Source organism: Podarcis raffonei, chromosome 15 (assembly GCF_027172205.1).
Source record: "Podarcis raffonei isolate rPodRaf1 chromosome 15, rPodRaf1.pri, whole genome shotgun sequence".
Taxonomy (NCBI): Eukaryota; Metazoa; Chordata; class Lepidosauria; order Squamata; family Lacertidae; genus Podarcis; species Podarcis raffonei.
Genome location: NC_070616.1, coordinates 15,032,723 through 15,059,958, shown reverse-complemented (window position 1 = coordinate 15,059,958; position 27,236 = coordinate 15,032,723). Strand labels below are relative to the sequence as shown.

Here is a 27,236-nt window from a genome sequence, read left to right as displayed (position 1 = left end):
ACTGACCATTTAGGGGTATTTGTATCTGCCCCCCATATATTTTTCGTTTTGAAAAAGTGTCTATACAGAGAGTTTTCTTTCTGAAGACAGAAAACAACCTCATGCCATCATAATCATAACCGTAAACCAAACTTATTTCAAGCCATTTCAACCACCCAGGTAGCTGTTATTTAGCAACATCATGCATGTCTCGCTGAGGTGGAAACAAATGGATCTATCACACAGCAACTGCTTTATTCTGGATCTTTGTCGCGAAAAGCAAGGTTGGGTAGGACTGCCCCTGCAAATTTCCAAAACAGTAGGTGGGACGTGAGCAGGGGCAAGAATCCAACTGGAGCCAAGCGAAGGCCTTTCTTCTTTCTTAGGGATGCAGGTCCCAGTTCTAGATCCACAGGAGCTCCGTCCTCAACAAGAGCCATCTGCAGCTAAGAGAAGAAGGGGAGAAAGAGGATTAAAGGAGCTCCCTCCCCAGAGAGATGCTGAAGATGCACTTCTTTGCCCTGGCTGTCAGGGGCTGGTCTGAATCAGATGCCAGAGACTGGCCTGACTCCGGAGATGAAGGAATGCAGGCACAGACAGAGCAGCCTCTGACAGAGGAGGAGGAGGAGGAGGATCCCCCCCCCCACCTTACACATTCCCAGAAGCAGAGAGACCAGCAGATTCAGAGGCTGCTCAGTCGGGGGAAGAGCTGGACAGTTTTGAGATAGTAGCTAGGCAACCAGGCGGGAGGGAGCCTTTGGGAGATTCTTAAATCGAGAGTGGCGGGGAAGTCCCTCCCTCCTCTAGAACTTGGAGGACTGAAAGGGTCCAGGAACAATGGAAGCTCAGGGGAGGGACAGGTGGCCGGTGGTGCACTTCTTGCTGCGGAAGGGGACAGGACTCAGAGTGAGCAACTGCCATCCGTGGGGAGGGCGGCCTGATGTTGCTCTCAGTATGTTGTAAATACAACAGACTATAAACCTGACAAAGGCTCGTTACTTCTTATCGGAAGCTACCGGAGGGGAGGGGAAAACTCCCTTGCCTGCCAGCGTACCTGACACTGGCTTTTGACCCTTTATTTTAGATAGATAGACGACAGATAGATAGAGATACCGGTTCTGTGTACCATTGAAAACCACCAGAAAAAAAGCACTGGTGATCATGATAGTAAGTTACGCCCTTGTAAACTCCAAGCATTTGGAAAACGAGGAAATGGAAGGTGGAGGACCAAGGCTCCCGTGGTCAAATCCAGCAAGCATTTAGTTGCAGTGGGAGCCTGTGGGACTCCCTGCCACATATCCCTCTCCATTGACAGACTCACAATCACAAGTGCACTTCCAGGCAAAGAGGCTGAGCCTTGGGACAGTGCTGCAGCGGACGAAATCCCCGGGGTAGCTGTTGGCCCGGAACACATTGCGTGGCACCTCACGGATGTTGGTGTTTTCACAGATTATGTGAGCCAGTGAGACTCGGTTGAGGGCCTGGAGCTGCGATGGGGTGAAGACGCCGGGATTCTCATAATAGAATCTGAGGGGAAAGAGAAAAGGGGTCAGTGCCCTAGCACCTGGCACCATGAAAGCAAAAGGAGTGCCTGCTGGATCAGGCCAAAAAGGGCCCATCTAGAAGTGGGGATCAGATATCACTGGGCACTACCAATGCTGAGTCATACTGACCAATCTCCTTGTTAAATCTAGATTATAAAACCTCTCCGGTCATTCTGGTCCATAGATTTAAAATGTTTATTGACATTTCCACACACCCAGTCCAATCTGGGTTTATTCGAGGGTGAAGAATTACTGATTCAATAAGGATTTTTTTTTTTTAACATTCTTCCTTTCAGCAGGAAAACATCATCTACTTTAGCAAGTCTCACACATGATATTTTTAAAGCATTTGATTGCATAGAACCAAATTATTTAATGGAAGTAGTTAAGAAATTTGGATCTGGCCCAAAATTTGTAAAAGCTTTGGAAGGTATTTATTATAGATTACTGTAATTACCTCATGATTAGGTACCGTAAAATAATATGTTTAGTATTTTACACACACACATCACTGACTGGACCCCATTTTCGATAGTCGTGTCATGTTTTATTATTAAGTGTGTACAATTTTGTAACAAGAAAATGAACAATATTTTCTAAAAAAAGCATTTTTGTTCAGACAGGCCTACACAGACATGTAGAATGTTGCAGTATATTTTAATCTATTTTTCACTTATTGCTGATTTTATTTTTCATATGCTTTAAAGAATGGTTTTTAATTTTTTCCCCTTTTTTGTAAACCACTTTGAGGGTTTTTTTTTTGTTTTGTTTTGTATAGATTTTATGAAAATAAATGAAAAGTGAAACAAAATAACCATCTCCTGCTGGCCTTGCCACTAGTTTATGGGCTGTAATTTGCTTGTCTTTGTGATGAAATGGCTTCTGCTTAATTTAGAAGGAAAGTGACGGGTGTACGTAAGCTACTTAGGAAGACCAGTCGATTGAAACAGAAAATCACAGAGGTTCTGGGCTTCCTCTGCCTGCTCACCTGTCACCGGTCCGAGTCCTTCGGAACTGGTCTCCGATGATGCACGCGAAGGTAGGGCCAACTCTGCCATTCCGGACCAAAGGCTCTGCCACGCCCCCAACCCAGAGGTCAATGTTGTTGGGGGTCTTGTAAAGGCTCATAAACTTCTTGGCCACATCGCGGTTCTGGATGACGGCAGCGAGTTCGTTCTCATTCTGGGGTTGGGAAAGGCCGCAGAATTGCCGCCAGGCATTGTAACCTGCAGGACGAGCACCGATATCAAAAGCTGGGTTCATTTCAAGGCATCTGAAGTGCAAGAGAGACACTCTAGCACAGGCAAAGAAGAGCGGAGTGGGGTTTTAGAGGGGCGTTGTTGTTGTAATGCAGCCAACCCAAGTGGGTGGGACCCCTTTCCTGGCATACAGTCCGCCAGGAAGTTTATTTCTGCTAGGGAGCACGACAGCAACAACCCTCCCCACCTGCGGTTTCCAGCAACTGATATTCAGAGGCATCCTGTTTCTAATGGTGGAGACAGAGCATAGCTATTGTGGAAAGAGGGGAACAAATAGTTCCATAGAGCTTCCTCCCCAGGTGGGGTGTGTGACCTAGCTAAGCCTGACAGGACAGCTTACTCTATGGTCTTAACCCCTTCATGCATTAATTAGAATTAAACATGTTGGTTATATCCCACTAGAAGGCTATTGGGATGTGAAGAGATGGCTGTTCTGCTCAGCTCCTGCTTGTGGGCTTCTCATCCATCAACCAACCATCAGGGCAACAGGATGCTGGACCAGATGGGCCATTGCTCTGATCCTGCAGGCTCTTCCTAGGTTCTTTGGTTCGGAGATTTCTGTCTTCACTGGCCTCCCGTACCCAGCTCCTGAGAGTTTCTCAAGAGGGGACTAAGGCTGGCCAATGAGTCTTTCAGACATTTCTCTGCACCGGCTGGTCATTGAGCAACAGTCTCCAACATCTGTGCAGGCTCTGCTTGCCTTACCTGGGAGGCCGTGATCTCGGCCTCGCTGCATGTTGAGGGAGGGCAAATCTAGTCCACTGCCATTCCTGATCTGTTCAAAGAGTTTGTCCCTGAGAGCATCCACCACCAACTGGTCCGGCCTCACCAGTTTGGCTGGCTTACCCAAGAGGCCTCGAATAAGCGGGTCAATACCTCCTGGAAGAACAAAACATCTGCTTGCAAAATTATGGCTCACTGGCACATTTAGCTGCTGCCTGAGGGACCTCCATCTCCCCCCACCTGCTGAACCTGTAGCCTCTACTGGATTTCCAGACCACAACCTGCCTGCAGCTGTGCAAGTAGGGTACCTTTTAGAGTTGGAAGGGACCACAAAGATCATCTAGCCCAGCCTTTCTCAACCTGTGGGTCCCCAGATGTTGTTGAACTACAACTCCCATCACCCCTAGCTAGCAAGGCCAGAGCTCAGGGATGATGGGAGTTGTAGTCCAACAACATCTGGGGACCCACAGATTGAGAACCACTGATCTAGCCAACTCCCTGCAATGCAGGAATCTTTCACCCAACATTGGACTTGAACCCACAACCTTGGGATTAAGTGTCTCATGCTCTACCAACTGAGCTATCCTGCAGGGTTTAACCACTGATTGATGCTGCAGCAAGCTCCTTTGAAGCTGGCCAGAAGGAAGGGATTTGACTCCAGTTTGCTTCCTGCCAACAGAGGAAGCAAATGCCCTCAACTGCTCAAGGGAGGTACTGACAGCGAGCCCTGCTTACCGAGAAAGAATCGGGATCTCACTTTTGCCCACTCCTGATGTCACACACAATCTCAGCTGTGGAGCAGGAGGGTATGTGCTTTGGGGAGATTCGCCATGTGCATCAAAACTAGGACCTTTGCCAGCCAAACTTGGCCTGTGGCCTGGAGGTTCCTGCACTGCTAAGTGTATGGGCTGGCGCATATGGGAAGAAGTACCTGAGCCTCAATCGACGGGCTTTCTGGAATCTGAGATAGATGGAAAAATCATACAGAAACCACCATGTGATGGGGGAAGGACCAGATGATGGAGTCCCAAACACCGCAAACCTGGAAGTGAGTGTTCCGGTTTGCAAACGTTCTTTGGAACCCAAACATCCAACTCAGTTTCCGATTGGCTGCAGGAGCTTCCTGCAGCCAATCGGAAGCTGCACCTTGGTTTCCAAACATTTTGGAAGTCAAATGGACTACCAGAACGATTCTGTTCTACTTCCGAGGTACGACTGTATTAAGATCCTAATGACTAATATCAATAATATAAGCACCCACTAGTTGCTGAGCTGGTGATACACTTTAAGGTTAACCTTGTACATGTAGCACAACACAATGTGTATTGCACAACTTTGTTGTAGTTGCATTGTCTTCACTTACAAAAACATACAGATGTGATGGTACATAATAAGACAAGGCTGCACCGCTGTACAGTCAAAGCACAAGTCTAGTCTGCAAGTCATTATTCAGAATAGCATGTACATTGAGCATGAAATACATTATTTTGTTAAGAATGACATAAACCGTATGCAACATGGTTGGGCCCCAGGACCTTTTTCGGACCTCAGGGCCCCGGAGGTTTGCACCGCATTCCCCCTCCTCTTCTTGGCCTTGCCCAAGAGGGACATACCTTGCTGAATGATTCTCCATGAAGCAAAAAATTCCTTCTCGAGGGGGGTCTCGCTTTGAAGCTGGTAGCGGCTATCCAAGCGAAACACCACAGGCCGCACCGAGGCATGCCCAAAACGGAAGGCGTTGGTGAAGGAGCTGGCGATTCGCGGGTCCACGGAGTCATTGTAGCCCGTGCTGCGACCCACAAAACGAGGGAATGCGTCACCCAGGAGGGCCGGCAGGTATTCGCTATAGGTGATTTTCTGGAATGTAGAAGCAGAGGAGAGCGTGAAGAGAAACAGACACTGAAGTTCTCCCTTAAAACATATTCAAAGAAACCAAAACAGCACAGGCCTAGTGATTCCAGTAGGTCTTGCCCCAATGAGGCAGTTGCAGGGACTAAGGTCACCACCTTCCCACAGCTGCCTAAGTCCCCTCCAGGGTTTCTCCCAAGCAATATGAGACTGCGCCTGTGTGTCTGACTTTGCTCTCTTGCTTCATGCCTCTTCTGGTCCTGGGAGACCGGGGGCAGAGGCAGGGAAGGGAGCTTATAGTAGCAGGAAGGAGAGACACACATGCCTCTTCACCAGCCAGACTGCCTCTTGATCTCCCTCCTCTCCTGCCTCTGCTTCTAATTCTGGGGTTTTTTCTGCCACAGACTCTTCTTGCTCACCAAGCCCTCCCAGTCTTCTCCATCTTCTCCCTCGGACCGCTCATTGCCATCCTACTGACAATCCCCAGGCTCTGAGCCGCCTTCTCCTGGGGGTTCCCTTGGGGGTTGGTGCCCTTCCTCTGCATTTAGCCAGTCCATGGGATGTGGCTTGAAGGTGGTGTACAGGCCCTTCCACTCCTCAGTTCATCTCCACAACAATCCTGTGAGGCAGATTAGGCTGGGAGGCAGCGACTGGCTCCAGGTTGAGTAGAGATTTAAACCCTGGCCTGCCAGGTCCAAGTAGCCTGAAACTCTAACCACTACACTACACTGCCTTTCTGTCAAGCTTAAACTCCGCTCACTCTGCATACCAAAAAGGGTTTCAGTAGGTGATTGACCTAGTTATTCCAAGAGAATCCCCTATGAACTGAGGTTGGTCTTGGTGGGTAACAGAGATAAGAATCTACCCCACCCGCCATACCTCTCCACAGCTAGCTCACCCCATCCCAAACTCATGAACATCAGTAGTCTGGACTGAACACAGCGGGGGCTTTTCCAAACCGGCCTTGCATCTTGACAAGACCTTGCCTCATTTCTTAGCGGCACAGGGCTGCTGTCTCAACCAGTACCTGAATTACTGCTCCATTGATTTTCCGGGCTATGTTGTAGATGGTGTCTGAATCCATGTGTGGATTCAGCATCTTCAGCTGAGAGGCCATGCGGTTGTGGAACCTCATGAAGAGCGTCTGCAAGGCAGTTAGACCTGGCATCTCGTTGACACGATTGTCCCCTTGAAGACCCCAGAGAAGAAGGAAGTGTTGTTAGATCCAACCAGCCACCTTGTGCTTGTAAGAAACAACTTGGAAAGCACAGGCTCTCTAAAGGCACAACATTTTAGCAAGACTTCTTCTATCATCTATCTATCATCTATCTATCTATCATCTATCTATCTATCTATCTAATCATCTATCTATCATCTATCTATCTATCATCTATCTATCTATCTATCTATCTATCTATCTATCTATCTATCATCTATCATCTATTTATCTATCTACCTTTTATTATTATTATTATTATTATTATTATTATTATTATTATTATTATTATTATATCCCACCAACTCCCCAGACAGGGACTCAAGGTGGTTTATACAAATTGAAACAATGCAGATAAAAGACAAAGAGCTAAAAATATATAAAAGATAAATCAATAAGAAGTAATTAAAGTCTTTTTCGTTTTGTTTTTGTTTCGTTTCTTTGCCGTTTTTGTTTTTGGTAAAAAAATAAGAAAGCAAAAAACAAACAAAAACAAACAAAAAGAGGTAATTAAACTCTAATAGAATTGAAACAATATAAAATTCACATCGAAATACAAATAATAAAAACAGTACAGCACTATCAAAAGTCCTCCCTTAAAAAACAGCCAGTCCTCAAAGTCCTGGCAGAATAAAACAATCTTCACCTGCCAGCAGAAGGACAACAAGGAAGGAGCCAGTCTAGTTTCTCCAGGGAGGGAATCCCAAAGTCTGGAAGCAGCCACTGAGAGCCTAAAGGCCCTTTTTCGAGTCCCCATTAAGCAAGCCTGACCCCATGGGTTATCTACCCCTTCAAAGCAGGAACCACAGCTAAGGAATCTCTGGCAGATGGTCGTCCAACCTCTGTTTAGAAACCTACAAGGAAGGAGATTCCACCAGTGTCCAAGGTAGACCTGTTGAAAATCTACTACCACCTGGAAGTTCTTCCTAATGTTATGTGTCTTTTCTTGCCATTTTAATCCCTTGGTTGAGGTCCTACCCCCTGGAGCAGCAGAAAACAAGCGTGCTCCACCTTCCATGTGATGACAGCCCTTCAGATATTTGAAGATGGCTTCCTAACATCTCTCAGCCTTCTTGTCTCCAGGCTAAACATCAACTGTCCCTCAACTGTTCCTTACAGGTTTCCAGAGGAGCATAGCTGAGTGGAAGAGCACCTGCTCTGCATGCAGCAGGTCCTGGGTTCAAATCCCCAATGTCATCTCCAGGTAGGGTAGCCTGAAATCCTGGAGAGCAACTGCCAGTCAGTGTAGGGCAGGGGTCAGCAGCCCAAGGCCCATGAGCTGCTCCCGAGCCGCCTGCTCGGTGAATCCTTGCATGCTGTGCTAAACCAGCACAGCGTGGGGACTCACTTCCGTGTCGCTGAAAACTGCGTATGCGCAGGCACTGGAAATTGCAGGCACGCGTGAGAGGGATCTCTGCTGGAGTGAACCGGCCCAGGCGACCCCTGGTGTAAGGCAATACTGAGCTAGATGGACTTGTGGTTTGACTCAGTAGAAAATACCTTCCTTTTCAAATCAAGAACAATGAGGACTGGAATCTTACTTGGTCTTGAGCCGAAGGACCAAAGCTCTGTGAAAGAACATCTGCCTTACATGCAAAATCAGCCCTTCATTTAGAATCATGAGGACTAGCATGTTGGTTTATTTTAAAGGACATGGCCAAAGCTCTGTGCTAGGGAGAAGGTCCTGGGAAGGGCTGGGAATATCCCCTCTTTTGAAACCCCGGAGAGCCCTTGGTGCCAGTCAGTGTGAAACAAGGGTCTGATTCAGTATAAAAATAAACAGACCTACCTGCAAAGAAACAGGGGATTTTTGCTGTCGTGTTGGTTTTATTGCAGAGCTCTGGGAAGCCTGGCGGGTTGCCGAAAGGGAGGTAGGCCAGCCCTTTGTCTGTGTAGTTCAGGTTGACAGCCAGCAGCCCTTGGTTGCTTGAGGCGTTCCTCAGTTGCCTCGCCCAGTCGACTTCGCTGGCGTAGACCATGCTGGCGTCAAGGAAGGCCGTCAGAGCGTTGATCTGGTTGCGGATGGCGTAGCCCCCGTTGCAGGCAGGGGCCGCTCTCGTGAAGGCCATGCAGCCTTTGGGGTCTTTCACTGGGTCATTAGGAGGGATCTGCAGCCCCACAAAATAATAATTTTTTAAAAATGAAATAGAGAGCCAGTGGTGGTCTAGTGGTTAGAGTGGCAGACCTGGGAGGCCTGGGTTCGAATCCTCCCCACAATGGCCATGGGGGTGACATTTGGCTTTCAGCCTAGGCTACCTCACAGAACCCTGTTGGGAGGATAAAATGGGGAGGAGAACTATGTACACCACCTTGAGATCCTTGGAAGGAAAGGTGGGATAATAATAATAATAATAATAATAATAATAATGATGATGATGATGATGATGATGTATGTGACCTTCAATCTGGCTCCCAGTATGTTTCCAAGCACAATTCAAAGTGTTGGTGTTGACCTTTAAAGCCCTAAACGGCCTCGGCCCAGTATACCTGAAGGAGCATCTCCACCTCCATCGTTCTGCCCGGACGCTGAGGTCCAGCGCCGAGGGCCTTCTGGCAGTTCCCTCTTTGCAAGAAACCAAGTTACAAGGAACCAGGCAGAGGGCCTTCTCAGTAGTGGCACCCACCCTGTGGAATGCCCTCCCACTAGATGTCAAAGAGAAAAACAACTACCAAACTTTTAGAAGACATCTGAAGGCAGCCCTGTTTAGGGAAGCTTTTAATGTTTAATAGACTATTGCATTTCAATATTCTGTTGCAAGTCACCCAGAGTGGCTGGGGAAACCAAGCCAGATGGGCGGGGTATAAATAATAAAGTATTATGATTATGATTATCTGTGTCGGGGATCCGTGGACTATTGTATCAGACAGGTTGCATTTCTGGAAAAGGGTAGAATGAATCCTGGACTTTCACGCACCTTGATGGGGAAGCAAGGGGGTGCCTTTGCGCAAGTATTTTCACAGTCTGCTCCTTTGATGAAGGTGAGGGTGGCCGTGGTACTGGGCCCAAAATCCAAGTCGTGGTCAATAAACTGGCCGTATTGCATGAACATGACCGATCGGAATGGGTCGTCGGTGAGTCTTTTGTCGTTGAAGGCGACGATCTGGTTGGATACCGCCCGGACCTGCAGCAGACATTACCAAGACATAACAGAGGAACAGATCTCGGTCGCCGATTCCAAGCGCCAAGGCTGATGGTTGTAAACTTGCGGACCCTGAGCCTGGACACCCCCAAAAGGCCTCACACTTATCCAGATTCGCTGAAGGGGCCAAAAACACCCCGGCAGTCAAAGTTCAGAAGCTAAAGCGAGGGCAGAATGCAGCAGCACAGTTGCTGGCAGGAGTGAGACCTTGTCAGCCTATAGCACCAGAGATCTGCACTGTCTGCTGATTTGTTACCAGGCTAAATTCATAGCTGTGATTCATGCATTGCAGGGGGTTGGTCTAGATGACCCTTGGGGTCCCTACCAACTCTACAGTTCTATGATAGAAGAACACAGATTATAACATGCATTGTGATAGGTGCCACTTTCCTATCCGCTTTGCCACCTTCCCCCTCTTTCCCTAAAATCCTTCCCTGCCTCCCGCTTGGGCTCCAAAAATGGCCCAGAGGACACCCAAGTAAAATTTTCAAAAAGAAGAAAAATAAAAAAGACTTCTGATCTTCTGTCTGTCACTTACATAAAAGGAATTATTCAAAACATTCACTCCAGAATGACATCCAACTGATCTACTATCTGTTAGGCAATAATACTTATTAACCCAAATATCTCAAATTAATTCATTTTACTTTCCACACAAAAAGTCCAAAAGGGCTTCTCTAATTATTGTTATTAATAAATGTGTTGGCAATGGTTTTTCTGTAATCAAACATGTCAACTTTGTCTCCAATAACTTGAACAACTATTCCTCCATATTAAACAACAAGTCTTTCTGCCTTTGTCCACAAAAGAGTCTCTCTGCTGTGATCATATATTAAAATAATATTCCATCATTATTTTTTTGTTATGTATTCATTAATTCACCCGTCTTGTATCTTCTGTTCCCATTTCCTGTTGTCATGCTGTGGATTTCCATCATGATTAAAAAAATTATCCCTTCTCTTTTCCTAAAACCCTGACGCATTCTGAGCAACCGTTCAGAAATCTGTTTTGCAAAGCAGAGCACAGCTGGGGTTGACTCCTTACCAAGGGCAGGGGGAATCCATAATATGTCTTGTTTTCCGTCCAGCCACGCGGGAGGGATATGCCATCTTCGTACTCTTGCAGAAGCCGCCGGGCATAAGGGCGGTTGTTGGCCCCTAAGGTAGGAATCCTCCTGGAATGTTCCAGAAGGGCCACAGAGATTCATTTTTAAAAAGCAGCAAAGGGGGGGGGAGAGAATCATATTTTTATTTATTGCATTTAAATCCCACTCAAGGGGGAGTTCATGGTTTTTCTCCTCCATTGTTAATGGGAACTTAGGAAGCTGCCTTATATGGAGCCAGACCATGGTTCCATCAACTCAATATTGCCTACACTGATTGGCAGCAGCTCTCCAGGCCTTTCCCCCAGTCCTACCAGGAGATGCTGCCAGGGTTTGAACCTGTCCACAGGGCAGATGCGCTGCCTATATCACTGAACTATGGTCCTGTCTGTGAGCAGCTCACCAAATGAGTTCATGGCTGGGCTGGGCTTTTAAAAGCCGACATGCTGGATATAGAAGCTTACCTGTTGTTACATTCTCCCGTAATAGTCCGGAAAGGGCTATTGAAATCACACTGCAATGGGCTCTGTTCCTGCTTGGCACAGCCAGACGCCTTGTAGATAGTTTGCATCTGGCCTGGACTGAGAACATCTGCAGGAGGAAGGAGATGGAAGAGGTCTCAGCTAGGGACACGGAAGGGTTTAATTCGGTCCATGTTTTTAAGTGAGCTGAACAGATTTACTACACCTCTTGCGCTGATAAACCCAGATCGGAATTTTGTGATGCTAACATCAGAAGAGCCTGCTGGATCAGGCCAATGTTCTAGTATCCTGTTCTCACAAAGGCCAACTTAGAGGCCTATGGGAAATTTGCAAGCAAGACCTGAGTGCAACAGAAATTCTCCTTCCTGTGGTTTTCAGCAACTGGTATTCAGACAGAGTAATTGATGCATCAAACCCAGAAGTCTCGGGATCACCCAAAAACCAACGTTGTCCGATTCCTTCAAAACCAGTGCCAAAGTTTTGTAGTCGTTTTGTGGTGAAAACCCCATGTTTTGTAGCGCCTCACAAACAGAGTGCTTCATACTTCAAACCCAGGGGTTTGCAGTTAACACCCAAAAAACCAACATCATCTGATTCACTCAAAACCGACGCCAAACTATTGCAAAGGTTTTGCAGAAAGCACATTGGGTTTGATATATGAAGGACTCCATTTGTGGGGCACTACAAAATATGGGGTTTTTGCAACAAAACGACTACAAAACTTTGGCGCTGGTTTTGAGGGGATCAGACAATGTTGGGTTTGGGGGTGTTAACTACGAACCCGGGTTTGACATATCAATTACTCTGTGGGGGTTTTTTTTTGCTACAAAACGACTATAAAACTTTGGCACCAGTTTTGAGGCGATCCCAGATTTTGGGGTTCATAGTTAAAGAAGCTGGAGTTTATCCTTTGCATCTCACACTCTTGTGAATTTCGCAATACAGCACCAGAAGCAGGTGTGTGTGTGTGTGTGTGTGTGTGTGTGTGTGTGTGTGTGTGTATTAGGATAAAATGCTTTTTGAAAAGCATACCTTGAGATTAACAATGTATTTCGTATACATTTGTTTCCACCAGGGGAGAAAATGGATTGTTTGGTCCTGTTTCCTCTTTCTAGAGCAGGCTCTTGTGCCTCATTGACTAAGCATCTTTTGCGTGACCTGTGGCCGACACGCTTTCACAACCCCAGTCTGGGAAAATGGAAGTGGCTTGTGCAGATCCCTTTCAAGTAGTTTCTAAAGCGTGCCTGGGGTGGGAGTGGGGGCTTCCCAACACTAGGGAGATGGTAAACACGCCAGCTTCAGTTTCTCTCAATTTCTGATTTTCCAAGCCGCAAGTTCAGTTCCCTACATTTCCACATCAGTTGGTGACTTATTTATTTTTTAAGTAAGCCGCATGAAAACCCACCGGCATTCTAGTTCTCGTTATTCATGACACACAGCTTTCTGTAAGCAATTTTGCTCCATAAAACACACACCTTTGTGGAAAGCATATTTCTCTTATCATAACACAAGTGCTTCTTTGACAAACTGGTGCAATAAAGAATGGCAATCACAGAATCATAGGGTTGTAAAGTTGGAAGGGACCCCGAGGGTCACCCCCCTGCAATAGGACATTTGGGGGGTGATTAATTAAAACAAAATTGGCACAAGGTTTGAAGCCTAAAGACTCTTTTTCAGCTGACTGTGACAGCAATATCAGAGCTAAAAAGGAAAACAGAGGACTCCCCTCACACCATCAAACTTGTTGATGAGCATAAACTGCAGACTGTAAATGGTCTCCCTCAGGGAGGGGGCTTGGGGACCCCCCTTCACTGGAGATTTTAAGCAGAGGTTGGATGGCCATCTGTCATGGATGCTTTAGCTGAGATTCCTGCATCCCAGAAGGTTGGACAAGATGACCCTCAGGATCCCTTCCAATTCTACAATTCCATGATTCTCTACAAATGGCTGTCTGGGATAGGAACTTGTGTTATTTGATTGCTGTCTAAACTCCATCTTCTAGACTGCCTCTCAGCCTAATGAACCTCACAGGGTTGTTGGGAGGATAAAATGGAGAGGGAGGAGGTCTATGTACATTACCTTGAGCTGCTTTGGAGGAAAAGGTGGGAAATAAATGTGATAATTAATATAAACAAAGTGTGCATAATTTTGCACACTTTGGCCTAGCGTATGCAATTGCGCACACACAACTTAGCTGGAGATTAGCTGCAGAACTGAAATCTGGATTTCGTGCATTGATGAACAGTGTGTGAAATAGGCTGGTTCATCTTGAAACAAGAAGTGCACCTGGTTCCTCCTCCATCACCTACCTGTGATGTTGAAATCCCCGGGGATTGCCGGCTGCAGCTTCTGTTTCAAGAGGGCCCAGGTGACGTGCATGGTGTCCGCTGCTTTCACCGCCTCCTTGGTTCTTCCCACGGGCTGCTTGAAGGAGACCAGGAGATCTGTGGGGTTGACCTTCTCTCTCTGCAGCTTCTCATTTAAGCTGGAGGGCCGGAAAACAGTTGAGTGAAGCTTTGTCACGCAACAGCACTTGAAAGCACATTTCATTATATTGTTGTTGGTTGCTGGGGTCAGTCTGGATGATGCCCTGAGCACCTCCTAATTCTTGGTCTCCTGTAATACGTGAGGGTTAGACTCTAATAGAGGATTCTATTGCTGAACTAGCCAGAAAAGTTTATTTGCTCCTGTCATCATGGCTATTTCAAGCACAATACCATAATGACTTTCTGATTATCTCATAATAAGCCTCCAACCATGTCTAAAATTAAGTGGCACAGAAATTCTGTTAAATGATAGTTTAATGCAATTTTATTGATTGCATCACTTTGATCTTGCAGGGCTTCTGTATCTCTTTGACAGGGGCACAGCAAGCAGATATACAGGAGGGGTAGCCTTCCCCTGTGTGTGAAGGATTTCTTGAAGGATTTCTGCTCGAATTTCCACCTGAAACACAATGCAGCAACTCTCCAGCAAACTGGGGAAAGTCAGGAGAGAAAGCAGAAGATAACCCGTAAGGCTGTCAACTTACCTGCTCCTACACCTTTAACAGCAGCCTGAGTTGTCCACTTCTCCTTTTAACAATTACCTGATCTGTCAACACTAGCGGTTGAAACTTTATGCGGTATGGAGTAAAGGACAAGCACTTTGCCAGCGTTGCTGTTAAATGCGCAGGAGCAGGGGCCAGGAAAACAGCTGGCAACCTTAGGCACCCAGTTTGCTCATGGACAGCGGCGTTATGACCCTTGCCATCGTGGCCACACCCAGGTCCTTCTCATGTAAATCGGCACGATCCTGTGAAACGCAGAATCATAGAATTGTTGAGTTGGAAGGGACCAATAAGGGTCATCCAAACCAACCCCCTGCTATGCAGGAGCCACAGCTAAACCCACTGTGGCTGTGTGGAGAAGGGAGGAGACGCAGCCCTCACCGCTGCTGGGTGCGTTTGTAGGCATCTTCGACCAGCTGTTTTGCTTCTTCTACACTCCTCAGAAGGTCTGAGGTGTCCAGAATCTTCCCAATGGCTGCAACAAGAGAGAGAGACCATCCCTTAGTCTGGGTTTGTCCAAGAGGAGAATCTTGCATCAAATGCCTCCATTTAAAACCAAGGGGTGTTGTTTGCACCTCCCACTTAGAACAAAAAGCTGCAGCATAATTGCTAACAGGAGTGAGATATTGTCAGCATGTAATACCTGGGCTCAGAGAGCTTGTCTGAGGCCTGGGGCTGGGAATCCTGTTCTTGGCATGACTGTGTAAGTCTGGCAGGCCCTGGGGGGGGGGGGGCTGAACAACATAGCCCTCTGAGGCCCAGGGCAAGTGTACCCAGCCGACCCCCGGTTCTGCACGGTCCTGCTGTACTGGTTGCCAATTTGATACCAGGCAAAGTTCAAGGTGGTCCTATTAGTATACAGTGGTACCTTGGTTCTCAAAGTTAATCCGTTCTGGGAGTCCGTTCAACTTCCGAAACTGTTCAAAAACCAAGGCATAGCTTCCGATTGGCTGCAGGAGCTTCCTGCAGTCAATTGGAAGCCGTGTTGGACATTCAGCTTCCGAAAAACATTCTCAAACTGTATTGCTTACGTCCGGGTTTGCGGTGTCCGAGAGCTGATTTGTTCGACAACTAAGCCGTTCGAGAACCAAAGTACCACTGTACATGAATAAAGCTTTTGGGACCAGCTTATCTGCAAAATTGCCATACCCCACATATGCCCACTCAAGCGCTTTGATCTCCGGAATTGGCACAGTTACAGGTGACACATAATACCTGTACTGCATTTGTAAGAATTCAGTCTTTTAGTGTGGCAGCACCTCTACACTTTGGAACTCCCTGCCTATTGAAATCAGGCAGGCACCTTCACTGTACAAGTGCCACATAATTCCCATTCTGCCTTTGTAAGAATGTATTTCACATACTAATGGCAACACCTTGGACTTGACTTGGGAGCAGATCAGCGATCAGCGTAGCTCTCTGAGCAGAGCTGTTCTATGCTGACAGGGTTGCCAGCTGAGCAGGAAAAAATGTCTTGGTCTGCTCTAAGGAGTTTAACAGCAGCCTGATAGACAGAAATCTGCAGGCGAGGCTTCTCCCTGCTCAAAGAGAAGTAACATCGCCTGCTAACCCATTCAAAGGACAGGAGCTGAGTCCAGTTTAAAAGTTGGCCATTTTAGACATGGCTTTCTCCCAGAGAACTGTAGTTCAGCAAGACAGTTCTCTGTTATACAGGTCCCCAGAACTCCATTATAGAATGACAGTTCTCCAGAGGCTTGGACTACTGCAATGCACTCTACGTGGGGCTACCTTTGAAGGTGACTCGGAAACTACAACTAATCCAGAATGCGGCAGCTAGACTGGTGACTGGGGGCGGCCGCCGAGACCATATAACACCGGTCTTGAAAGACCTACATTGGCTCCCAGTACGTTTCCGAGCACAATTCAAAGTGTTGGTGCTGACCTTTAAAGCCCTAAACGGTCTCGGTCCAGTATACCTGAAGGAGCGTCTCCACCCCCATCGTTCTGCCCGGACGCTGAGGTCCAGCGCCGAGGGCCTTCTGGCGGTTCCCTCATTGCGAGAAGCAAAGCTACAGGGAACCAGGCAGAGGGCCTTCTCAGTAGTGGCGCCCGCCCTGTGGAACACCCTTCCAGCAGATGTCAAAGCGATAAACAACTACCTGACATTCAGAAGACATCTTAAGGCAGCCCTGTTCAGGGAAGTTTTTAACGTGTGATATTTTACTGTATTTTTGGTTTTTATGGAAGCCGCCCAGAGTGGCTCGGGAGGCCCAGCCAGATGGGCGGGGTATAAATAATAAATTATTATTATTATTATTATTATTGGATGCTGTAGAGGCAGCATGCAAAGCAAATGTCCAGGTAAGGACAGCAGCTAAGCCACAGAAGCTTTGGAGAGGATCCGAAGGACTCATCCCTCTGGCAGACTGTAACATGCTGCTAGGCGGGTCCCGTAAGCAAATACAGCATGCACAGCTTAGAACGATTTCAGAAGGTTGCAGTTGTTTCCATGGCGGGCGGGGAGGGAAGCAGAACTCAAACTGCAGAGGAACAGCTGGTGCAAAGTGATCCAGTGAGAGAGTGCATTGCAGAAGTGCATTGCAAAACTCAGAGAAGTGGGAATTTCAAAGGATGTTTTTGTGTTTCATTTCATGGGTCATTTCAGCTATGTAGGCCTCTAACAGCAAAATGTTCTCCAGCGACAAAAAAGAGTGGAGTCCCCTGAGGAAACTTGGCACAATTTCTGGATTGGGGGGGGGGTGGCAGGGGAGCAGGACTGATGCAGCAGGTTTTTGCACACATTGTTCAGAAACAGGTCGAATTACAGGCCTTCTGGCAGCTACAGGTTGCAACACACAGGAAATCTGAAGGTTTCCTTGAAGCAACTGAAATTCTTCTGTTGACAGATTTATCCCTGGCTATTCTGCAGAATGTTTCGGGCTGTTTGGGAACAGTGCTGGATTTATTGCACAAATTATGAAAACTTCCAATTGAGGACCCAGATTACAAGAGGCCTGAAACACTTTTTTTTGTTTCGTTTGCTAAATTTCAAGTTTATGTAATTGCTATTTTTAAAAGGAAAACATACTCCAAATCAGACTTTACCATTCTGATATGACTATATATATATATATATATATATATATATATATATATACACCTACTGGCTGCAGAAATATTTGTTGTTGGATTTATAAATCTGTGCAGAAATGAGTTGTCTTATATGCTAAGCAACAAGCAGATAACAACACAACAAATTTTATTGGTCAATCAAATACAGATTACAGCCAAAAAAAAAACCTACAGAAAAAGAAGAAAAGATGTACCGTATTTTTTGCACCATAACACTCACTTTTTTCCTCCTAGAAAGTAAGGGGAAATGTCTGTGCGTGTTATGGAGGGAATGCCTATGGGTGGCATGCCTACGGATTTTCCTCCTCTAAAAACTACGTGCGTGTTATGGTCGGGTGCGTGTTATAGAGCGAAAAATACGGTAAACAAAGAGTCTCGGAAACAAATTAAAACATTTGGGATAAAATCCTTGTAATGTGTAGAGCATGTATACATGGGTGACTCTTATCACAGAGCACAAAAGTGGACTCAAGGACTTTCTTGAGTTGGGACGTTTTTATTACAAACTTTGCTGCATTGAGCATGACTGGTTTGACCGAGCAAGACAGCAGATACTTGATTTTGTTGATGTCACTGAGGGTGACAAGAAGAAGGGGTCAGCAACCTTTTTCAGCCGTGGGCCGGTCCACCGTCCCTCAGACCACGTGGTGGGCCGGACTATATTTTGAAGAAAAATATGAACGAATTCCTATACCCCACAAATAACCCAGAGATGCATTTTAAATAAAAGGACACATTCTACTCATATAAAAACACCAGGCAGGTCCCACAAATAACCCAGAGATGCATTTTAAATAAAAGGATACATTCTACTCATGTAAAAACACGCTGATTCCCGGACCATCTGAGGGCCAGATTTAGAAGGCGAATGGGCCGCATCCGGCCCCTGGGCCTTAGTTTGCCTACCCCTGCAAGAGGGTCAAGGAATTTCTTTAAGTATTTAGCCCTTGGATTTTCCTACAGCTTACAAAATAGCATATAGTGTTTCGTATCCTCAACTGACTGGCACCCGAAGATGCGGAATCGCTGTTCTCTAGGGATATTTTTGTATCGTCCATCCAGAAAGTTAATTTTGATTGTCTGGAACCTTAAAAGCCGTGCGAAGCAAAGGGGAAGTAATCTCAGGCAAATATTTCTCTATTCCGAGCTCAGTTTTTACAATGGGATAGATGGTAGAAAATCTAGATGCCTTTTTACAGCTTCCATATCCCTTATAGCAAATAATTCCTGCAGATGCTCTTTATTGAATCTTTGACTACACTGCTACATGCTAAGCAGGAAACCTCCAGGTACTTTCATTTAAAAGCCTCTCAAATGCAAATGGACTTTTTGCAAGATAAGTATTCCAGTGAGATTGTTGCTTGTGTATGCAAATATCAATGTTCTATTTTTCATTGTGCTTTCTGTTCCAATAATGCACTTTAAAAGATACTGCTATGGGGGCCTCTTAACTTTGAAATAGTTTAGGGCATCAGAATGTCTTGATCTGGTCCTTTTAAGGCGGGGTGGGTGGGAGGATAGGTGGGTTAACAAAACACTCTCCAAATATAATTATTTTTAAAAGCAATAGCAAAAAGAGAAGCAAGGGCCTTACCACGGAGAGGAAGATCTGTTGCCTGGAGAGGTTTTGTGGCCACCAGGCATCCCAGGAGAACAAGGAGCAGCTGTGCACCTTGGAGAGCGAGAGAAAGAAAGAGGACAATTTTATTTGGCCCCCCAAAAATATAAAAATGTTTCAAGAGCAGTTTCTTTCGGTGCATGACTGTTTCTTCATCAGCAGACCTGTGAAAGCCCCACCTGCTCCAACATTTGTCTCCCCCCCCCACCCAAAAGAGCAAAAGCAGGCGGAGATTTGTATAACATTTAGAAAGCATTATCATTGAAATAGGAGATTAGTTTTCTGACTCGCCTAGAATTTAGGACCAGAAAGCATTTGGAGGGGTAAGGACCACTCACCTGCCATCTTTGACGCTTCTGCTCATCGGTGGCTTGGACACCAACACTTTTATACCTGGACACACCCCTTGGATGGCAGGAGGAACTGTCCGCAGGAGCTGGATTGGTGGAGGAAAGGCCACACCCCCTTCTCCGCCCCACCCCCTTGAGATGCTCTGACTGCTGTATGAAGCCCCACCATGCATTGTTCCAGGAATGCAGATTTCAAGCTCTGCCCAGCTGTGGGGGAGGCCAGTCTGTGGCCAGAGGGTTGCTCCCAGGTCATTTGGGGGCACAGGAATTGGGGTGTTGCCTCACTGCTCCCAAAACTAATTGCTGAGTGTGATTGATGATTGCAGCAGGGGTACATGATGCTCTGCAGGCTTCGCCACCAGAATTGAGTAACTCTGTGTCCCGGAGTGTTTCCTCACCAAAGGCTTCCTGGGACTGAGCTGTGCCAGTTTGGCACTGTGATCTAATTTTGTAAAGTCTTGTTAAGGGATATTTTAAGGGAAACGGTGAATCTGTTTGAAAGGAAGGAAAGAGCTTGTTTTGAGAATATGAAAGCATCTGGATAAGACAGTGGCTAACCCCCTACCAACAACAACAACAACAACAACAACAACTTCTTCTTCTTCTTCTTCCTCTTCCTCTTCTTCTTCTTCTTCTTCTTCTTCTTCTATTATTATTATTATTATTATTACTAATACTACTACTGTTGGGGACGCGGGTGGTGCTGTGGGTTAAACTACAGAACCTATGACTTGCCGATCAGAAGGTTGGTGGTTCGAATCCCCATGACGTGGTGAGCTCCCGTTGCTCGGTTCCTGCTCCTGCCAACCTAGCAGTTTGAAAGCACATCAGAGTGCAAGTAGATAAATAGGTACCGCTCCGGTGGGAAGGTAAACGGCGTTTCCGTGTACTGCTCTGGTTTGCCAGAAGCAGCTTAGTCATGCTGGCCACATGACCCGGAAGCTGTACGCCGGCTCCCTTGGCCAATAAAGCGAGATGAGTGCCACAACCCCAGAGTCAGCCATGACTGGACCCAAGGGTCAGGGGTCCCTTTACCTTTACCTTACTACTACTGTTATTGTTATTACGACACTTTATTACCCTTTCTGCACACCAAGGTCCTAGGGTAGGTTACAAGAATTAAAACACAATATTAAAAATGGTTTTAATAACTTTAAAGAAATAAGGTGGGTCTACTCGATCTAAATTACAAAAATCTTCCCCTTTTTGAAGATGGGGACATTTGCCAGCCACCAGTCTGCAGGGACCTCATCTGTTCTTCAATAATTCTTAAAGGTTATAGAAAGAATAAATAATAATAATAATAATAATAATAATAATAATCAGCATAAATAAATTATTATTTATACCCTGCCACTCTGGACAGCTTGCAGCACATAAAAAAACTGCAAAACAGAAGACATTAAAAATTTCCCGATACAAGGTTTCCTTCAGATGTCTTCTAAAAGTCAGATAGTTGTTTATTTCCTTGACATCTGGTGGGAAGGCGTTCCACAGGGCAGGCGTCACTACCGAGAAGGCCCTCTCTATTGTTCCCTGTAGCCTTGCAGTGAGGGACCCGCCGGAAGGTCCTCGGAGCTGGACCTCAGAGGCTCTAAGATTACACCCGCAAGCTCCTTTAGTATCCTTTGGTACGCTTGGGTGCAGCTCATCAGGCTCTGGAGTTCTGAATTCATTTAAAGTAGCTAGCTGTTCCCTTGGCACCACTTTTCCTGTGTTGGGCTGCAGTTTCCTCCTTGCATCATTTATTCTGTAATCACCAGGTTGGACACTGCTTTTCTTTTGGGTGAAGACAGAGGCGAAGTACTGTAGGTTCTCAAATATAAGATGGGGGACACCTGAATTGCCAGTAGTACACGTGAAAAGGATCTAAGGGTCTAAGTCAGGGGTCAGCAACCTTTTTCAGCCGTGGGCCGGTCCACCGTCCCTCAGACCATGTGGTGGGCCAGACAGTATTTTGGGAAAAAAATATGAACGAATTCCTATGCCCCACAGAGATGCATTTAAAATAAAAGCACACATTCTACTCATGTAAAAACACCAGGCAGGCCCCACAAACAACCCAGAGATGCATTTTAAATAAAAGGACACATTCTACTCATGTAAAAACACGCTGATTCCTGGACCGTCCACGGGCCAGATTGAGAAGGCGATTGGGCTGCATTCGGTCCCCGGGCCTTAAGTGCCTACCCCTGCAGGAGGGTCAAGGAATTTCTTTAAATATTATACATAATAATGTGGCATGCATCAAATGAAGAGAAATGTTTCATACACCTGCATGTGCCCCTACCTTATGCAACCCATGTCAATTTAAAATAATAGCAGAGTTCCCAAGTAACAACAACTCTTTCCAGCTAGGAGAAATCGAGGAAAATCATTTTGAACCTTCAGGGGTGTGTTAAAAAACATTGCTTCGGATTTGTGAAAATTCACCATCATGAAATGAAATAATTCAATTTTCAGATACTGAGGAAGTGGAGGTGGTGAAGAAAGAACTGATTGAGTTACAAAATGACATTGAGCTGAAGTCAAAGTTTAAGGAATTATAATTGTGTTATTATCTTCCTTAGAGGGTCGTGCAAAGTGCTCTTCTGAACGATGCTTTTTGTTGGCAAGGGTAGAGGGCACGGGGGATGAATTTAAGAAACCAAGGGGTGGTGGCTTGAAAACATTTGGGAACCACTGTTCTAGATGTATTTTCCTGTTTACATATTTTGTTAGCCATCAGCCAAGAACCCTTCCCACCAAATGTGAAACACTGTTTTATATGCAATAAATTAACCAGTTGAAACCAACAGGAAAGCTCAGTCAGTAGAGCATGAGAATCTCAATCTCAGGGTTGTGGGTTTGAGCCCCACATTGGGCTAAATATTCCTGTATTGCAGGGGGTTGGACTAGATGACCCTCATGGTCCCTTCCAAGTCTATAATTCTATGAATTCACCTCCAGGCCTTTTAATTCTCTCCTCTTACATTCCAGTTCCTTATACGTAGATTGTTGAGGTTACAGATAGGTAGCCGTGTTGGTCTGCCATAGTCAAAACAAAAATTTTTTTCCCTTCCAGTAGCACCTTAAAGACCAACTAAGTTAGTTCTTGGTATGAGCTTTCGTGTGCATGCACACTTCTTCAGATACTTCTTCAGGTATCTGAAGAAGTGTGCATGCACACGAAAGCTCATACCAAGAACTAACTTAGTTGGTCTTTAAGGTGCTACTGGAAGGAAAAAAAATTTTTGTATAGATTGTTGAGAGCCAGTAAGTATCCTTGTACATTTCTGTAAGATCAAAAATTGTCTATTTCAGTACCTGTGGCTGATATTAGTTATGACTATTTTACAATATTTTTTCTTTAATACAAACTCTCCTGAAGATGGCCTTCATAGGGTTACACAAAGGGTTATCCTGGCGATTCGCCGTTTCCGTGCATGCGCATAACATCATTTTGAGCATCTGCGCATGCGAGAACGGCGAAATCTGGAAGTAACACATTCCGTTACGTCTGGGTCACCGCAGAGTGCAACCCGAAAACGCTCAACCTGAAGCTACTTCAACCCGAAGTATGACTGTAATAATACATTTTGGGAGGATTAAAGCTCTATCCAGGAATGGAGCTTGGAGTCTAAGCAGCCATTTCCCCCAGGCCATATCCCCACCTTTGCAGCATATTCTATTGCACGGATGTTCGCTTAATACAGGGAATTGTCACAAGCCTCAGTTGGCACCTTTCCATTGCTATTTCATAGCGCTAGAGTTGCCACATGAATTTCTGCTGCAAGATTACATCCAAAACAATGTATTGCTTTAATTAATCTAAAGCAATAGACATATTGCTTTAATTAATTAAAATTTAAAATTATTTGATTAATTGCAATAATCAAGTCTTTTGGGCTGGATCCAGTTATAGCACGTGCAGTTCTGCTTAGTCACCATAGCACACTCCCAGCATAATGAAGTTTATGATGGTTAAATTTTGGATTATATTTTAACTACTACTAATAATACATTTACCATACTTATTAGCCACATGTTGCAGCTGTATTTGAGCAGATTATTCTGTATTGCAACACAGGGGTTTTGTTTTTGTTACACACTGAAAGCGCAAGAGCAGGCTAAGTTGTGTTTTCTATTCACATGGCAACACTGTCTTTTAGCTCCTTCTCCTTCTCTCACCATGTCTCATTCCATCATCAGTCTGAGTTCATTATTTTAAAAAGGCAAGCAAAACAACATAATATATTATCATGTACTGAGATTTATAACTAGATAATGCCGTTTCTTACTTTGTACGGCTGTGCATGCAGTGCCAGTACCAGGCAATTTTGCATCCTAGGCAAGACTCGCACTCCTCCAAAATAACTGCTGCCTTCAATTTTCTAAAACAAGTATCATAGAAAAATTGAAAAAGCATTCAAGTCGAAGTTGCTGAATTTATTTTAAATTGCAAGAATAAGTAATGCAACAATATTTGATTATCTTTCTCAAATACAAAATAACATGGTTCAGTGCGGAAATTGCATTGAATAACTTGTGAATTGTGATGTAAAAAATTTAAGTCCCTTAAAAGATTCGGTTTCATTTTGTGTGCCCATTCCTTTGCAAATTTCGTCACCAATTCCTTCAGGTCAGGTGCTGATGTTTGGACATGTTCAGTGGGTATAGTTGCCAAGCCAACTAGTCTCTTTAGCAACATTGCTGAGTGTATATAAGGTTTTGCACATTTGGGCTCTGAGAAATGGCTTTCACCACTTGCCACTGGCACTGGAAGTGTGAGAAGGATCCTTAGAGCAATAGAAACATTAGGCGGATTATCCAGGAGTTCTTGCTGTAATATGAAGATATGTAATACAGAAGAAGAAGAAGAAGAAGAAGAAGAAGAAGAAGAAGAAGAAGAAGAAGAAGAAGAAGAAGTAATATGAAGTGCTCCTTGTAGTGCATGGTCTTTAGAAGTCTTTTAGCTATTGCTGTACGTTCACAGCACAGATCTTCAGCCTCAACATCTTTGTTTCCCTTGCACACCAATAGAACACATTCTTTGCTCTTCCAAATCATGGCTCCTTGACTACTGGTGCTGGCGGCAATGACACTAACCTAAGAGTCTAATATTGGAGTGGATACCTGGATGAGTTGCTGGCCAAGTGGATCAGGTGGATGAGGCCAAGCAGCCAATCACCAGGCATCACAATGATGTCAGGTGGCCCACACAGTTTGGATAGCCAGTGTGGCACAGTGGTTGGAGTGTTGCACTTGGACCTGGGAGACCAGGGTTCAAGTCCCCACTCAGCTATGAAGCTCACTGCAATACCCTTGGACAAGCCACTGCGTCTCAGCCTGGCCTACCTCACAGGGTTGTTGTGGGGATTAAATGAGGAGAGGTGAGAAACAGCAAAGTATTGGAAGACACAAGAACTACCCACGCTGGAAGAGTGGCAGACGAAGGTGATTGACTATATGGGACTGGCTGAGATGACGGGCAGAATCCGTGACCAAGGAAAAGAGACGGTGGAAGAAGATTGGAAGAAATTTAAACTTTACCTCAAGAACTGTTGTAAAATTATTGAGTGCTAAAATGTCATGCGTAAGGCAAAGCAGATTTGCAGCGATAAATGATTGGGTAAGAGAAAAAGGTTAAAGAAAGTGAATTATAAGCAATTGAGATTAGGGGTTGCTGAAAAAGTTTAAAACAGGGATGCAGAAAAGGGAGGCATGGGGAAGTCGTTGAAATTGGGTTTAAGAAAAAAAAGGTTATGAAATTATACATGTTTATATGTTTGTTTGTCTTTGTATTGTAAGCTGTAATGTGTTATAATTTATGTTGGAAAATCAATAAAAATTTATAAAAAAAAAGAGAGAAACATGCACGCCACTTTGAACTTTGGAGAAGACGGTGCAATATAGATCTAATCAATCAATCAATCAATCAATCAGTGAAACCATGTGGGCAAAGGGACTGTGCTCTTCCAACCCCACCAATTAGATGATTGTTGGAGATTGCCACCCTACCTCCTTGGGGCCTAGCCAAAGCTTCACACGTTCCACACCTGACATCATATTCACATGGCTTGACCAAAAGAGTCAGGTGAGTGGGGGGTTCGCCGCTGCTGATCTGAACACAGAGCAATTTCAGAGATGCAGTGTTGACCTTCAAATGCAAGAACATCCTATTCCAAGGGCATTTCCTTTGTAGGTGGGAAGCCCCTGGTCCAGCCCATGCTGCAAAGCTGGAAGTGATCTCTTCCCGAAACCCTTGTGAAATGTTGGTGGTGTTCAGAGAAGACCATAACAGTCCCGTTGGATCAAGAGCCTGACAGAGCAAATGCACTTGATTCATAGCAATTGCAACATTTAATTTTCAGTTCCCTGCAAAGCAACGGTTGATTGGGCCACATGAGAAATTTCAGCTACAGTTAGAAGTTATGAAAGGCAACTTCCCCTCAGTCTCCATCTCCGGAGTTCGAAGCATGATAAATGTGTCTGACCTCGCAGTGTTGTTGATCTGCTTTGCCTCCACACACACCCTAGCCATATTAAGAGTGCCATCAGCCTAATGAATGGGGAAGTGTTTCAAACAGCAATAAATTATTTTTAAATCATTGGCTTTTCTGAACTCGCTGAATTTCTGCCTGGGTGGGTGGAATCAGCAGCTATAGGGGAATTTCTAGCTTTTCTGTTGCCAACTCACAGACAGTTTTGTGGGCCTCCTCTCTCTTGACACAGCCTTCCCCACCAGTCTTGCAAATGAGTAGGAAGCGAGCTGGGAGGGGTAGATGTTCTGGAATAAAAAGGTGTGGAGAGGGAAGCGATCCCCACAAACATCTCATGAGAACAGCCTGCTCAATCAGGCCAAGGGTCCGTCTAGTCCAGCATCCTGGTCCCACAGTGGCCAACCAGATGCTTGTGGGGAACCTGCAAAGAGAATTCGAGCACAAGAACCCTCTAAGCTCCTGTGGTTTCCAGCAACTGGTATTCGGAAGCATTGCTGCCTCCAGCTGTGAAGGCAGAGCAGAGCCATCATGGCCAGTAGCCAAGAATAGCCCTCTCCTCCATGAATTTGCTGAATCCTTTCTGAAAGCCAACTAAGTGGGAGGCCGTCATTGCCTCCTGTGGGAGGGAGTTCCACAGTTTATGCTGCATGAAAAAGTCCTTCCTGTTATCTGCCCTGAATCTTCCAACATTCAACTTCATTGGATGTTTATCAGTGCTGGCGTTTTGAGAAAAGGAAGGAAAACTTTTCTTTACCCACTTTCTCCATGCCAGGCATCATTTTATAAGCTTCTATCGTGTCACCTATCTCTTGTAGTGTAGTGGTTAAGAGTGGTGGACTCGTAATCTGGTGAACCGGGTTCGCGTCTCCGCTCCTCCATGTGCAGCTGCTGGGTGACCTTGGGCCAGTCACGCTTCTCTGAAGTCTCTCAGCCCCACTCACCTCACAGAGTGTTTGTTGTGGGGGAGACTGTTAGCCGCTTTGAGACTCCTTCGGGTAGTGATAAAGTGGGATATCAAATCCAAACTCTTCTTCTCTTCTTCTTCTTGCCTTTTCTCTAAATGCCCCAGACACTCTAAAAGTCCCAGACGCTGCAACCATTCCTCATAGGGCAGTCGTTCCTATTCACTTGATCATTTTGGTTGCTCCTTTCTGAGCCTTTTCCAACTCTGCAATATCCTTTTTGAGGCGAGGCGACCAGAACTGTACACAGTATTCCAAGTGAGGTATCACCATAATGACATTAGCAGTTTTCCCTTCAATTCCTTTCCTAATGATCCCTAGCATGGAATTTGCCTTTTCCACGGCTTCACACTAGGTCACCGCAAACCCCTCCATAGAAAGAAGTAAAC

General features: G+C 45.5%; 1 protein-coding gene across 1 annotated transcript; it reads right to left on the bottom strand.

Moving 5' to 3' along the window:
• Positions 1-112: 112 nt before the first annotated feature.
• LOC128402757 (eosinophil peroxidase-like) lies at positions 113-19,484 on the bottom strand. Its single transcript, XM_053367126.1, has 14 exons — positions 19,392-19,484; positions 19,030-19,107; positions 14,724-14,817; positions 13,603-13,778; positions 11,276-11,402; positions 10,754-10,883; positions 9,485-9,691; positions 8,359-8,677; positions 6,381-6,541; positions 5,119-5,362; positions 3,488-3,661; positions 2,512-2,749; positions 1,301-1,506; positions 113-425 (listed from the first exon to the last, which is right to left on the bottom strand). Exons 1-14 carry the CDS (start codon positions 19,396-19,398, stop codon positions 406-408), a joined length of 2,181 nt encoding a protein of 726 aa, XP_053223101.1. The 5' UTR covers positions 19,399-19,484; the 3' UTR covers positions 113-405.
• Positions 19,485-27,236: the final 7,752 nt, after the last annotated feature.

Coding starts and splice junctions, on each gene's coding strand:
- LOC128402757 (XM_053367126.1), bottom strand. Junction 13,779..14,723: donor TACAAACGCACCCAGCAGCG/GTGAGGGCTGCG, acceptor CCGGCCCTCCAG/CTTAAATGAGAAGCTGCAGA. Junction 6,542..8,358: donor AATCCCCTGTTTCTTTGCAG/GTAGGTCTGTTT, acceptor GGGGTCTTCAAG/GGGACAATCGTGTCAACGAG.